The sequence below is a fragment of the Hemibagrus wyckioides genome, linkage group LG02 (assembly GCF_019097595.1).
Source record: "Hemibagrus wyckioides isolate EC202008001 linkage group LG02, SWU_Hwy_1.0, whole genome shotgun sequence".
NCBI classification, from domain to species: Eukaryota; Metazoa; Chordata; class Actinopteri; order Siluriformes; family Bagridae; genus Hemibagrus; species Hemibagrus wyckioides.
Genome location: NC_080711.1, coordinates 2,301,486 through 2,317,761, shown reverse-complemented (window position 1 = coordinate 2,317,761; position 16,276 = coordinate 2,301,486). Strand labels below are relative to the sequence as shown.

At 37.6% G+C, this 16,276-nt stretch overlaps 1 protein-coding gene across 1 annotated transcript in view; it reads left to right on the top strand.

The window, feature by feature from the left end:
* LOC131369868 (uncharacterized) overlaps positions 1-10,811 on the top strand; it is a 123,069-nt gene extending 112,258 nt beyond the window's left edge. The window contains 10 exon segments of the mRNA XM_058416762.1: positions 1,414-1,728; positions 2,203-2,538; positions 4,040-4,375; positions 4,591-4,906; positions 6,838-7,160; positions 7,665-7,973; positions 8,815-8,835; positions 8,943-9,044; positions 9,128-9,250; positions 9,990-10,811. Of these exon segments, the coding sequence (XP_058272745.1) occupies positions 1,414-1,728; positions 2,203-2,538; positions 4,040-4,375; positions 4,591-4,906; positions 6,838-7,160; positions 7,665-7,973; positions 8,815-8,835; positions 8,943-9,044; positions 9,128-9,250; positions 9,990-10,117 (2,309 nt within the window). The 3' untranslated portion in view covers positions 10,118-10,811.
* The last annotated feature ends 5,465 nt before the right edge of the window (positions 10,812-16,276 follow it).

Sequence of the window (16,276 nt, the reverse complement as noted above, 5' to 3'; positions counted from 1 at the left end):
CCCTTTTAAATTAAGCCACAGGCGCCTCTCCGAGGCAATTAACACAACCATAGAACAGCCTATGGCCATTGCTTTGTGGCATGGAGCGTGAGGTCTATGGCTCAACGCAGCTCAGAGACTGCCTCAGGGCAAAGTCCCTCGCTACAGTCAAGCTCTCTCAGCAGGTCAGCCTGGTAGGCCTGCAAAACCACCATGTTGTGCAGGGATGCACCAGCTTGGCCTGCTGCCATGTAGGCCTTCCCCAGAAGGGCTGCGGTGGCTCTACATGGTTTAGAAGGGAGCACCGGCCTCCTCCATGCCGGCAATGTAGGGGAGAGAGAGCTCGCAAGCGCCTCTTCAACCCTGGACATGTCTGCATAACTATAATTTTCAAGCCCTATAATGGCTGAATAATCAGAGGAGGCCGGGGAAAAAAAGTCATGCCGAAGAAGGATTCTTCCAGGACCTCGATAACTCAGCATGGAGGTCCTGGAAAAACGGAAGTTGTCTGAGTGGGAGGGGCACAAGGCAGGAAGCGGTCAGACAGCACTAACTTCCTCTTCAGGCCAATTTAAATTTAATTTGCTGACAGCTCACGTTAAAACATCAGTTAGCTCCTCGAATGCCATTGACTGCAGTGGCAGATCGATGGAGGAATTTCCCTCCTCACTCTTGTTGAGCTTCTCAGAGCCCTACGCAGACACAGAAATATCCACATCTGGGTCCGGAAAAATCACAGCGTGAGCTCCCAAAACTGAAGCGGGAATATTGGAGTCAGGGGAGAGGACAGGAGAATGGGAAGGACCCGTCTCTTGTTCCGCTTCCGCCAACTCAACCTGCGAACCCAATGATCTAAGCTGCCGGGCCGCCATACCGGACGTGGGACCCGAGCCACGAGGCGCAGAAGCCTGGCTGGAAAATACAGCCAAGCAGGATCGGGGCTTATGGAGAGGAAACCTCCTGCAATGCATGCAGCCAGCTCCCTCGAGAGCCGACCGGGCATGCTCTTCTCCCAAACAAACAACACAAAGAGCGTGTGTGTCATCCTCCGTGATAAAACGGGGGCACGGATGCACACACATTTAACACCATAAATCTCTTGTCTTGTTTCTGTCTAGACAGACAGGACAAACAATCGACACACATACATGGAGCGCTTCCTGAAGACCAAAAATGCTAGAGTGGACTTGCTGGCCAAATAACAGGCAAAAAGGTCATGAACCAAAAAGCGCAGTCCGTGTGGCAAACAAATCTGACAAACACAATCTAAAGAACACGAGAACAAAAACCATGAGAACAAAACACAATGGCAAACACAATGGAAAACAAAGAATGGTTGAGAAATGATTAGAAATAATCGTTTAAAGTATTGATAAATAATAAGATTCACTATAATTAATTAACATGAACATGGTTTTTGATGTTTTGTCCTAGATGGCGCTAACATACGACTCATTGGTGGCACCGACTCCTGCTCTGGTAGAGTGGAGATCCTGCATGATGGTCAGTGGGGAACAGTGTGTGATAATGACTGGGACCTGAATGATGCAGAGGTGGTGTGTAGACAGCTTGGATGTGGTAAAGCTGTCACCGCTCATCAAAGTGCCCACTTTGGTCAGGGAAGTGGCCCAATATTGCTGAATAATGTTCAGTGTTCTGGAAGTGAAAGCAGCATCACACAGTGCTCTCATAGTGGATCTGGATCACACAACTGCAACCATGGTGAAGATGCTGGTGTTACTTGCTCAGGTACATGTTGTAAGATTATTTTCACTCTCAAATTATGTTAATATGTAATTTTATGTTATAAATAAATGTTATTTTTTATTAATTAAATTAAACAACACATAGTACATTTTATATATTACAGTTACATTTAATATGGCAGAATATGCATGAACTTTATTCATGTTTTTTATGTCAGACGAATACAAACTGGGATGCATGTCCCCTCTAATAGGACAGGACAATTTTGGAGAAAAATGCTGAATATTTTGTCTAAAAAACAGATCTGCAGTGAAACGAAACTTCTCACACAATACAAATAATTAGCATGTAGTTTAAGATTAATAACCCAATTCAAATGATGAAAATTTTCTATTTTAATATTTTTTATGTAAAAGACATTTTTTGAGATATTATTAACTACTAACAGAAACAGAATCCTAAGAAATTCATTATCATAAATTAATATGATGTGCATTTTGCTGTTTCTCTTGTAAGGTAACATGCGACTCATTGGTGGCAACAACAACTGCTCTGGTAGAGTGGAGATCCTGCATGATGGTCAGTGGGGAACAGTGTGTGATAATGACTGGGACCTGAATGATGCAGAGGTGGTGTGTAGACAGCTTGGATGTGGTAAAGCTGTCACCGCTCATCAAAATGCCCACTTTGGTCAGGGAAGTGGTCCAATATGGCTGAATAATATTCAGTGTTCTGGAAGTGAAAGCAACATCACACAGTGCTCTCATAGTGGATTTGGATCACACAACTGCAGCCATGGTGAAGATGCTGGTGTTACTTGCTCAGGTACAGAAAAGCAGAGAATCAGCTCCAGTCCACACTACAATATACTAAAGCTAAAATAGAGCCCTGACTCTTTCTTATACTTGCCAGCCACTGTAGATAATACAAAGGAAATAAAACACCAGGGGTTTTGATGTTTTAAGATTATTTTCACTCTCAAATTCGAAATATGTACTGTAATTTTTTATTAATCCAATTAAACAACACATAATACATTTTATATATTTATAGATACATTTAATATGGCAAAATATGCATGAAGTTTGTTCCTGTTATTTATGTCAGACAAATACAAACTGGGGGGCGTGTCTCTCTAATAGGACAGGGAGGTTTTGAAGGAAAATGCAGAAAAATTTGTCTAAAAAAAAAAAACATGCCTACAATGAAATGAAACTTCTAACACAATACAAATAATATTGATGGTATAGATAACTGGAGGTGGGGGGTTAAAAGGCAGTAAGAAATTGGAGTTAAAATATTTTAGCATGCAGTTTAAGTTTATTTACCTAATTAAAACATTTTTTTTTATATCATTGTGTATCCCAGTGAAGTTTTGAACGTGTGCAACTACTAATTGGAAACATTTAAGAACCAAAGATGTCACTTCCATAAACCCACAAATATCCAATGAAATGGTCTATAGGTATATAAAATATTCTGTTATGCTGCTTATAATATTGTTTATGTGGCTTCAGAAGAGGCAGAAGCAGAATCCATTTGCGTTGTGTTTATTAAATAACAAACCAAAACAGTCCAAAACTGCAAGCAAAAAAACAAAGTGCAAATAACAGGCAAAAAGATCATAAACCAGAAAGCACAGGCCGTGTGGCAAACAAATCTGATAAACACAATTTACAGAACACGAGAAATCCAGAGAACAGAACAAGATCTAAACACAGTGAACCGCGTGGACCGGGAGGGCTCAATATTCCAGCGAGGGCTCCCCCTAGAGGGTTGGAGGGGGAAGTGCCGGTGGTGCCATTTCAGTGTTGCATAGATTAATCATTTGCACTAATTCATATTCTAGTCAACATTATGGGGATGTCCACTAGTCAGGCTGCAGTGAAAACAGTGAAGTTGTACTGATGTTTGTTACTTTTTTATTTTCATTTTTTGATTTGTCTTTCATCTGCTTTTTATGCAATTTAAGTAATTTGTGCATACTTCCTTTTTTCTTTTATTCTCTCTCTCCCTTTACATACATTATCTTTCTTCTCTCCCTCTCTTTGGAGTGGCAATAACAATCCATATAAAGTAACTTTTTTTATAATACATTGCTAACAATGTCTTTATCAACCTCTGAACAGAGAGGAGTGGTGAGTTTCTTTAAAAAAAATAATAAATTGGATTAAAAAGGTGTTATTATTCAGTTAAATTTAATGACCTAGTCAAATAATGTTCATTATTCATAATGTGAAATGTTCTTAAAGTTTTTTGAGAAATGATTAGAAATAATCATTACAATTGCTGTAATACTGTAATAAGACAATGAATAATTAACATGAACATGAATTCTGATGTTTTGTCCTAGATGGCGCTAACATACGATTCATTAATGGCACCGACTCCTGCTCTGGTAGAGTGGAGATCCTGCATGATGGTCAGTGGGGAACAGTGTGTGATAATGACTGGGACCTGAATGATGCAGAGGTGGTGTGTAGACAGCTTGGATGTGGTAAAGCGGTCACCGCTCATCAAAATGCCCACTTTGGTCAGGGAAGTGGCCCAATATGGCTGGATGATGTTCAGTGTTCTGGAAGTGAAAGCAGCATCACACAGTGCTCTCATAGAGGATTTGGATCACACAACTGCAGCCATGGTGAAGATGCTGGTGTTACTTGCTCAGGTACAGAAAAGCAGAGAATCAGCTCCAATCCACACTACAATATACTAAAGCTAAAATAGAGCCCTGACTCTTTCTTACACTTGCCAGCCACTGTAGATAATATATAAGAAATAAAACACCAGGGGGTTTATTGTTAATAGTTTTTGAGAAATCATTAACAACTAACAGAAATGGAATAATGAGAGATTCATTATCATAAATTAATATAACATGAATTTTTCTGTTTGTCTTGTAAGGTAACATACAACTCATTAATGGCACCGACTCCTGCTCTGGTAGAGTGGAGATCCTGCATGATGGTCAGTGGGGAACAGTGTGTGATGATGACTGGGACCTGAATGATGCAGAGGTGGTGTGTAGACAGCTTGGATGTGGTAAAGCTGTCACCGCTCATCAAAATGCCCACTTTGGTCAGGGAAGTGGCCCAATATGGCTGAATAATGTTCAGTGTTCTGGAAGTGAAAGCAACATCACACAGTGCTCTCATAGAGGATTTGGATCACACAACTGCAGCCATGGTGAAGATGCTGGTGTTACTTGCTCAGGTACAGAAAAGCAGAGAATCAGAATATACTAACATAGAGCCCTGACTCTCTTATACTCGCCAGCCACTGTAGATAATATATAAGAAAAAAACACCAGGCTTTCTGATGTGCTAAGATTATTTTCACAGTCAATTTGGAAAAATGTCATTTTTTATTAATTAAATTAAACAACACATAATTAATTTTATATTTTTATATTTACATTTAATTTGGCAGAATATGCATGAAGTTTATTTATGTTATTTACATCAGCTGAATACAAACTGGGGGCCGTGTCCCCTCTAATAGGACAGGAAGGTTTTGAAGAAAAATGCCGAAAATTTTGGTTAAAAAAAAAACAGGCCTACAATGAAATGAAACTTCTTACACCATATAAATAATATTGATGGTATTTATAACTGGAGTTGGTGGGTTAAAAAAAAACTAACAAATTGGATTTAAAATGTTTAACATGCAGTTTAAGATTAATTACCCAATTCAGGTGATGCAAATTTTCTATTTTATTATTATTCATTTAAAAGACATTTTTTGAGGAATTATTAACAACTAACAGAAGTAGAATCATCAGAGAAGTGGCCCAAAATGGCTGAATAATGTTCAGTGTTCTGGAAGTGAAAGCAGCATCACACAGTGCTCTCATAGTGGATTTAGATCACATGACTGCAGCCATGGTGAAGATGCTGGTGTTACTTGCTCAGCTACAGAAAAGCATAGAATCAGCTCCAGTCCACACTACAATATACTAAAGCTAAAATAGAGTCCTGACTCTTTCTTATACTCACCAGTCACTGTAGATAATATATATGAAATTAACAACCTAATGGTCTAAAATTAAATCATTATTTTCACTGTCAAACTGGAAGAATGTAATTTTTTTACTACTTAAAAACAGCACATTTTACATTTTATCTATTTATAGTCACATTTAATATGTCAGAATTTGCATGAAGTTTATTCCTGTTATTTATGTCAGATACAAATACAAACTGGGGGCCGTGTCCCCTCTAATAAGACAGGAAGGTTTTGGAGAAAAATGCAGAAAAATTTGTATAAAAAAAAAAAAAAAAGACAGGCATACAGTGAAATGAAACTTCTAACATGATACAAATAATATTGATGGTTCAAAAATCAAAGATGGCTGTTCCATAAACCCACGAATATCCAATGAATTGTCTATATGTATATAAAATATTCGGTTATGCTGCTTATAATATTGTTTATAATGTGGCTTCAGAAGAGGCAGAAGCAGAATCCATTTGCATTGTTTTTATTAAATAGAAAACCAAAACAGTCCAAAACAGTGAGCAAGAATCAGAGTGCAAAAAGCCAGAAAGCACAGTCCATGTGGCAAACAATCTGACAAACACAATTACACAATTTAAAGGGGGAAGTGCGGGTGGTGCCATTTCAGTGTTGCATAGACTAGTCATTTGCACTAATTCATATTCTAGTCAGCATTGTGGGGATGTCCACTAGTCAGGCTGTAGGGAAAACAGCAGAGTTGTACTGATGTTTGTTACTTTTTTATTTCCAATTAGATTTATTTGCATTTCATCTGCATTTTAAGCAATTTAATTTAACTTCTTTGTGTATTTTTACTTTTTTCTTTTTATCTCTCTCCCTTTACATACCTTATCTTTCTTCTCTCCCTGTCTTTGGAGTGACAATAACAGTCCTTAGAAATTAACTTTTTATAATACATTGCTAACAAAGTTTTTATCAGCCTTTAAAGAAAGGAGTGGGGGGATCCTTTAAAAGAGTAATGAATTGGATTGAAAAGTTATTAATATGCAGCTAAATACTGAATATTTGAACTAGTGCAAATAATGTTCACTATTCATTATGTAATATGTATTTAATGTTCTTTGACTAATTATTAAAAATAATTAAAAAAAATATTCACTATGATTAATTAACATGAAGATGGATTTTGATTTTTGTCTTAGATGACGCTAACATACGCCTAATTGGTGGCAACAACAACTGCTCTGGTAGAGTGGAGATCCTGCATGATGGTCAGTGGGGAACAGTGTGTGATGATGACTGGAACCTGAATGATGCAGAGGTGGTGTGTAGACAGCTTGGATGTGGTAAAGCGGTCACCGCTCATCAAAATGCCCACTTTGGTCAGGGAAGTGGCCCAATATGGCTGGATGATGTTCAGTGTTCTGGAAGTGAAAGCAACATCACACAGTGCTCTCATAGAGGATTTGGATCACACAACTGCAGCCATGGTGAAGACGCTGGTGTTACTTGCTCAGGTACAGAAAAGCAGAGAATCAGCTCCAATCCACACTACAATATATTAAAGCTAAAATAGAGCCCTGACTCTTTCTTATACTATAAGTTAGTTCCTGCTATCATCTATGTCAGACTAATACAAACTAGGGGGCGTGTCCCCTTTAATAGGTGTGGAGGGATTTGGAGAAACAAAACAAAAAATTGGCTTAAAAAGAAAAATAAAACAGGCCTTCAATGAAAAGAAACTTGTAACACAGTACAAGTAATGTTAATAGTATTTATAATTGGAGGAGATAGTTTAAAAATAGTAACAAATTGGATTTAAAATGTATTAGCATGCAGTTTAAGATTAATTACCCAATTCAAATTGTGGAAATTTTATTATTATTTATGTAAACAACATTTTTGAAAAATTATTAACAACTGAAAGAAACAATCATATCCAATCAATTTTTTTGCAATATTTTAAAGATTGTCATTATCATTAAGTAATTTAACATGAATTTTGATGTTTCTCTTGTAAGGTAACATACGACTCATTGGTGGCACCGACTCCTGCTCTGGTAGAGTGGAGATCCTGCATGATGGCCAGTGGGGAACAGTGTGTGATGATGATTGGGACCTGAATGATGCAGAGGTGGTGTGTAGACAGCTTGGATGTGGTAAAGCGGTCACTGCTCATCAAAATGCCCACTTTGGTCAGGGATGTGACCCAATATGGCTGGATGATGTTCGGTGCTCTGGAAGTGAAAGCACCATCACACATTGCTCTCATAATGGATTTGGCTCACACGACTGCGGCCATAGTGAAGATGCTGGTGTTACTTGCTCAGGTACAGAAAAGCAAAGAATCAGAAATACTAATGCTTACATAGAGCCCTGACTCTTTCTTATACTTGCCAGCCACAGTAAATAATATCTAAGAAATAGACACCAGGGGTCTGCTGTTATAAGATTATTTACACTCTCAATTTGCTAATATGTTTTATATAACACATTCTAATATATTTTATGACACATTTAATCGATATATAGTTACTTTTAATGCGGCCAAATATGCAGGAAGTTAGTTCCTGCTATCATCTATGACGGAGGTATACAAACTGGGGGGCATGTCTCCTCTAACTGAGCAGGAAGGTTGGAGAAAGAGGTTGAAAGTGTTGGCAAAAAAGGTGGTGGAAACTTGTAAGAGACAATGAATGTTTTATTGAATGTAAACATTTTGCAGTTTGACTTGAAAGCCTTGACATGGGTTGTGTTGACTCTGACACGCTGTCATGCTAAGACACTCAGCAAGTGTGTCAAGAATGTTGGTCATGTCACTGCTGCTTCTGTACATTCATGCAAATATACTTTTGGTTTTTAATCCCTATATTATATTCCTATATTATAAATTTAGAATTTAAAAAAAAAGTAGGGAGGTCAGGTAAATTTCATCTTAAACCTGATATAAAAGCATGAAAGAGATTTAAGAAGTCACACAAGCTTGTACGCTAGTCCTTAGCCACTCTTTTTTCTTAGAGATACTTCCGCGTTCCTTATTTAAAATAAAGTTGTAGTTCTCTACACTGAGTGCTGCATTTCAGGATTAGAGTCATTAAATCACACAGAAGGAGAACATGCAACGTGTTTTTTTTGTGTATTGTTGATGTATTCTTCCCTGTTTTCATTTAGGTTTTCAGAAGGGTCCAAAAGGTCTGTTTAATGTTCCAATTTACTGAATTTTCTAGATTAGTAAATACTTTAGTATTTTATAACTCTTTCAGCTGTTAATCACTCAGTTCTCTTCCTGTTTTCTGCAGCAGATTCTGTCAATCAGGGAAACTACTTCTGTATTTATGACACTACCGTGTCGTCACATACGTTTACTTCTACTACTGCATCCCAGGTCATCATTGCAAAAGGTATATCAAAATAAAGTAGTTCTGCTGTTTTTGTGGTCTAAAGCTGGAATGTTTGAAATGCTTGATGATGATTTCTCTTTCAGAATCTCTGCCTCACTACATTGGTATTGGAGTGACAGCAGGACTGCTTCTCATCTTCATTCCAGTCATCATTTGTTTTGTAAAAAGACAAAAAGATCATATGGATAAGGAGGAGGACACACAGCGTGAGTTGTTAACATCATAAAAATTTCACTATAATTATAAAACACCATGGAGAATGTTCCAAAACCTGATCCAAAAAAAAAAACAAATATATAAAAAAATATGTTTTATAATTTTTTGATAAGGACAAGTCTTAGTCACGATGCACAAGCAGATGCAAGGGCACATCAGTAGAACAGCAGCTTTATTGTGGCAAGACTATAGAGTAATAGCAGGCAGAAGTCAGGGGATTACCAAATACCATACAATAGACAAAGCCAAGGGAAAACATAAAACACAGTCTGTAACCAGGAAGCGTATATCACAGGGTGTATATTAAGGTGAATGTAGGTTGAGACTCCTTGCACACTGTGGTGTGTAATCATGAATGAATGTTTAATCAGAAAGATAAACTGAAGTCCGAAGTGTCAATGTCTGTAGGAATGGCTGTACTCCAGATAGTGTAGTTGGAATCTAGAGTTGACATGACACTTCAGGACAGAGGAGTTTGCTGAGTTCACTTTTTTGTTTTATTAACCTCAAGAGAAGGAAAAAAGAGAGACTAGCGAGGAAGTAAATGTCTATATCTGCTATAAGTCGATAAAAATCATCTTGTTTTTGCAAACTTAAAAACTGACATGCTTTAATTAATCAAAAATCTAATAGCAATGACACAGCTTTTATTAATTTCTTGTTCTATTCTTGTTAAATATACATTGATACTTGAATAAGGTGAAAACTTTTGACACAATTACTTTATAGATGCCAAAACCACATACAAGAGTTTCCAAGAAGAGGACACAGAAAACAAAGCCACTAATAAAAACACAAAAACTATTTTCCAGCAGAAGAATGATGCATACAACTCTGATATTGACTGTGATGAGTGATGTGGAGTGAAGGAGAGTACCTTGCTTTTGATGCTGAGGTACAAAGAAGTGATATGGACCAGGACTTTGTTGAGAATTAAACAGTTGCTCAGTATCTATAGTCCACAAACAATAACATGGTTAAATTGGATCATTTTCCATTGTTAAGATACTATATTTTCTAGTTGTTTGGGTTGGTCTAGTTGTTTTAGAATAAGTTTGATTCCTCTGTTTAGATGTTACTATTTTAAAACGTTTTATTTTCATACGACTTTATTGTTACCTGTTTATCTCATTGCTACTTGACATTAAAATGGTTTAGAGGTCCAGTACAGATTGATATTTATATTCAAATTTTAATTTTGTATTTTTAATATTAAATATCAAAATACATGAAAATATAAATGATCAGCGTTTTTATCAGTTTTTATCAGTTTTATCATTGGTGAATCAGCGTTTTTAGTGCACTGAAATCAGAAAATAAGGATGGGACTTGAAATTAATATTTAAATCTTATATCACTCATAAACTTCCAAGTCAAGTAGAGTCTATTGGGATATTCAGATTAGATTTAGATTAAAAATGTCATATAATTTTGTTTATATATAAAATTTTGTCTGTTTTTCTTAATATTGTTATAATTTGATTTTCAGGTTTTATGTAATTTAGTGAATTTTTAGTCCTTTTTATCTATGTACTTTATTTACTCTTACCTTTCTACTACATACAGTATATATATATATATATATGATTTTGGAGCTAAACTGGACATTTTGATTATTTTGCAAATATTGTAATTAAATGTCATAAAAAAATGTAATTAAAAAAAAAAGATTACTATTACTATTATTTTTACCTTATATTGAGTTCATAAATAAATATTAAAGAACTTGCATGTTTGTGTGATTATTTATTTATTTATTTATTTATTTATTTATCAATAATCTGCCTTTTCTGACCACTTTATACTTGGTAGACACCAAGTGTCCAGCTACACTGCTGTCTGTCTTATTCTGCATGAATGAGCTCACATATACACCAAGTGCTTCTCAACCCATGTAACAAACAGGAGCTGTGGTTTGAATTACTTCCAAGGCCAAAAAAACCAGCATGCATTCCAGAAGCTTCTACAGCTCACCACATCTCCAGCTGTTTACACCGACACCTAAGTTGGTAGCTCAGTGTTTAAGTTATTGAACTTCTTTCGAAATCATCCTCTGTAAAGGGAGATTTCTTTTTAGAATGATGATGGAGGATGTTGTGTTTCCTTCTAGGGAGAGTGGTCCAGGGTCCTTCTCCGAATTACCTATTTTTTTATTTACTTGCAAAATTAAACATACTGATAACTAATAATAACGAGTAAAAACTTCTTCAGGCTTGGATGAGAAGGAGGAAACTTGGATTTATTGCAGTAAGATGTCTCTCAGCAACAAAAAACTAAAATGACACCAAAAAAAAATGAAGTGTCAGGCTCGGTGCAGTCAAGTGCAACATCCCATTTATACTGGCATTACCTGGCACCAGGAGCGTTTCCAGGATTTAAAATCATCAGGGGCTGAGCCCAAAACATCAGGGGCTCATTAGAGAGAGAAGGTAAGCAAGAATACATGTAATACTGTTGAATAATAAACACAAATTAACACAAATAGTATGTAACTTTATAAAATTTCAATTAGTCATATACCAATCAGTCTGCTCAGCGCCACTTCAAGTCAAACACACCGTGTGTGTCTGTGTGTGTGTGTGTGTGTGTGTGTATGTGCGTGTGCAGAGAGAGATGTCAGTCAAAATCGCGTACCGTAAACAGCAACAGTGCTCAAATGAAACGATCGTCATTTACTTAATCCCATTCGGGGCTGGATTAAAATCATTAAAATGATTAGCCCTAGCGACGCCCCTGCCTGGCACCTTCTACCAAGATTGTTAAGTCTCTTTTTCACCAGATACAAGGCCATTGTTTAATCACAACTGTATTTGACTGCCATTTATTATTTTTATACAATAAATATAAAATAATCTAACTTGATTAATAAACAAGGAGTGAAACAGGGCTTCCTGATTTTTATATTTGTCTCCAAATCTTTTACTTGGCCTCAACTAAAAAAATCCCTACGTATCACTCATATCTTGTTCTAACCTTTCTAGCTTTCTGCAGAATTCCCTAATTCTCTTACATAACTGTTTTACATATTCACTACTTATTTACCAACCTTACTCTTTAAGCGTGGTTATTTATTTTTATACTATTCTAATGCTTCTTCTAGTTAATATGGTTAGTAATGCTTTAATTCCATTAAAATAAGTAAAATTCAAATAAGTAAAGATAAAAAAAATCTCATTAAATGACTAGTAAGCCAACAAGCAGATTGCCTTTTTAAAGATTTCTGCGATAACATCTTACTTTGGTCCTTGCTGCTCCTGGTAAAGGGTAGAACTGAGGCTTGAGGTACTCACAGGAGCAGGTGTCAACTTTGTTAAATGCTAAATGGCAAGCAGGGACCCATCGGAATCCAGCTGTGAGCTCATATGCTTCATGAGCCTCTGGAACTTACTAGAAATATTTGGGGATCACTCACTGATCTACATCAAGACGATGCTGGAAGTGATTATAGCACTTATAAACATGAGCTTTAATGTCTTGAAGGTGTCAAGGTCTTGCTCTCTATTTAAACAGCATCTTGTCACAGATTAATACAGTGCTTCATTTTGTCATTGTGGCCAAATCAAGCTCATCCTGTGCAAACACTTCTGGTACAGAGTTCAATTTTCCGGGTATTGTCTCTTTTTTTATTTACTGGGTACTGCAGTTTCCAAGGCAGATGGAGTTTTCAAGGTTGTGTTCAGTCTTTTAATTTGGGAGATTTAATGGACGGAACACTTTAGATGGGATGTATTTTTGCTGTCACAGCATTTGGAGACAGGGTAATATCATGATCTGATTTCTTAAGGATGACTGTTATGCAATGTGGATGCTTAAATGTTAGACTTGTTAGGCTGTATTTTATTAGTATGCCACCTGGTAAGGGATCTGATTTTGAACACTCCACCATCACCCACTTTCCAGTGTTTGGTGCCCTGTAACTCTCTGCCATTTTTGGACTTGGATCTTGGATTTGGGTCTGACCAGCTGTAATATTCTCACAGCCAGTAGAATGCACAAACCAACTGTTTTGGACTTTAAGAGTCTTTAAGAGAACTGTATCCATAGGCAATGACTCATAAATCTGATAAGTAATGTCTGCGTATTGATAAGACAGCAGTAATTGTGCACCACCCACCTTGACTCTTTTATAACCAAAAAAAAGAGGTGAGACTGTGAGAGGGCTGTCTGTTACTGTGGGTTTGTGCCTGTTGTGACTATTTGGAGGTCACCAGCCCACTAATCATTACTAACAATAAACCACGTTTGAGTTTATGAGTTTGCCTACCAGTGGTAAGAGAGGAACACAGCTTTCACTCTCAACCAGACTAATATTACTTGCCAAACAGAAGTGGAATGGGGCAGGTCTGGGCAGGGGTGTAATTTCCACTGGGGACAGGGGGGACACCCCACCCCCCCACTTTTCAAAATCGCATTTTTTGTTCTCCCCACTTTTCAAATTAGTTTGTTATGATTTTTTAACCCCCATAAAGGAGCCATAAAGGAGCAGGACCGAGCCGGACACAGAGAGTCTGCCTGTGTCGATGTCCAAGAACGCTGCATGCACACTCTAAAACTCACTGAAAGGTGTAATGAACAGGTATCGCGGTTGCAGCACAGTCAGCGATGAAACGCCAGAAGCAGCAACAGATTTTAACAGACTTTAATGTCATCATGGATGAAAAGAAAGCAAGGAGATGCAAGTTTATTCAGTAAATTAGTTCAGGTCAGGAAAATCATATTTACTATCTACACCTGATGTTAGCCCAACGGCGACTGAGCTGACGTTAACATACACTGTTGTTGCTAGGTAACTTCAGACTGTTAGCTATATATTAGAACATCTTGTGTACCATGAAAACGAGTTGACTTTAAACCACACATTTTCTCTCAGCAATGTATGACAAGCAGACTCTGGATGCAAGTTTAATTTTAGACGCAATATGATCATAACTCAGTGGTTTTCATATTAGAGGACAGATGAGGTGGACAGTTAGGATACATGGAGAGATGGGATTGAATGGACAGATGGAGGACAATAAAAAAATGTTCTTTATATAAAAGTTAAATTGTTGATGAGATTGTGTGACAATCTTGCATCCTGTGTACCAAATAAGTAGTGTATCTATTGTGTTATCAATTTTCCATCCTTTTGGATTACAGATCATTACTTCCTCCCCTGCTATAACACAGTGTTGGATGAACAGAAAATTAGCAACAGGAATGTAAATATTTACATTTGTTCATTAACTAAGGATGGTTGTTTATGCATGAAAGACAATTGTTAAAGTAATGATCAACATTTTCATACAATTACATATTAATGTTGCTGCTGTCTATCTGCAGTTGATATTACAAAATAGCGCTGTAACACACACAGCTCATAAAGCTTTTTGCTTTTTCTGTTCTAAACCCTTGCGGTTTGGTGGATGGGTCTCTGACAGACCTCCTGTTCAATACAAGTGATTTATTTTACATTTTCAGCTACAGCAGTTTGTTTAAAATAAAAGTTTGTTTAACAGTGGAAATTGTGTCTCACATTATTTACATTTTATTCACACAGAAAACATTAATGGTGAACATTTTTGACTTTATACAATGATTCTCTTGGCAATCAGCCCCTAATAACAATAAAGAAAGTAAGACTTCTTATTTATATACATAGTTTAGTAGCCTACTATTGTTTTTTGCAGAACTTATCATTATAATCTTATAACTTAATTATTTCTTGGATTTTGTATCACCATATTCCCTAAATACACTATATTTCCAAAAGTATTTGGAAATATATGTGGAAGTGTTTGGGAACGACAGCAACTCAGCCACGAAGTGGTAGGGCCACGTAAACTGACGGAGCGGGGTCAGCAGATGCTGAGGCGCATAGTGCGAAGAGGTCGCCAACTTTCTGCAGAGTCAATCGCTACAGACCTCCAAACTTCATGTGGCCTTCAAATTAGCTCAAGAACAGTGCGCAGAGAGCTTCATGGAATGGGTTTCCATGGCCGAGCAGCTGCATCCAAGCCATACATCACCAAGTGCAATGCAAAGCGTCGGATGCAGTGGTGTAAAGCACGCCGCCACTGGACTCTAGAGCAGTGGAGACGCGTTCTCTGGAGTGACGAATCACGCTTCTCCATCTGGAAATCTGATGGATGAGTCTGGGTTTGGCGGTTGCCAGGAGAACGGTACTTGTCTGACTGCATTGTGCCAAGTGTAAAGTTTGATGGAGGGGGGATTATGGTGTGGGGTTGTTTTTCAGGAGCTGGCCTTTTCCCCCTTAGTTCCAGTGAAAGGAACTCTGAATGCTTCAGCATACCAAGAAATTTTGGACAATTCCATGCTCCCAACTTTGTGGGAACAGTTTGGAGCTGGCCCCTTCCTCTTCCAACATGACTGTGCACCAGTGACCAAAGCAAGGTCCATAAAGACATGGATGACAGAGTCTGGTGTGGATGAACTTGACTGGCCTGCACAGAGTCCTGACCTCAACCCCATAGAACACCTTTGGGATGAATTAGAGCGGAGACTGAGAGCCAGGCCTTCTCGTCCAACATCAGTGTGTGACCTCACAAATGCACTTCTGGAAGAATGGTCAAAAATTCCCATAAACACACTCCTAAACCTTGTGGACAGCCTTCCCAGAAGAGTTGAAGCTGTTATAGCTGCAAAGGGTGGACCGACGTCATATTGAACCCTATGGATTAGGAATGGGATGTCACTTAAGTTCATATGCGAGTCAAGCTTTCACTCTCAACCAAACTAACATTACTAGCCAATCAGAAGTGGAATGGGGTGGGTCTTGGAAAAAGTGTGGTTGAGATCCAGCTGTAACTGAGACCTACTGAGCATAGATGCCAAAGTGGAGACCTCTTCTTGGAGATTAGCAAGCACACATAGTCATGAAGAGTAAGTTTATGAAGCCTGGGGAAGATATCCTACTATAAAGAAATTAAAAATAAATGGTGCTGGCCATGGATAGAAGAAATAGACCAAGCCTTTTGGTAGCTGGTCTAAGAAATTAAGGTGCTGGAGCTTGAACC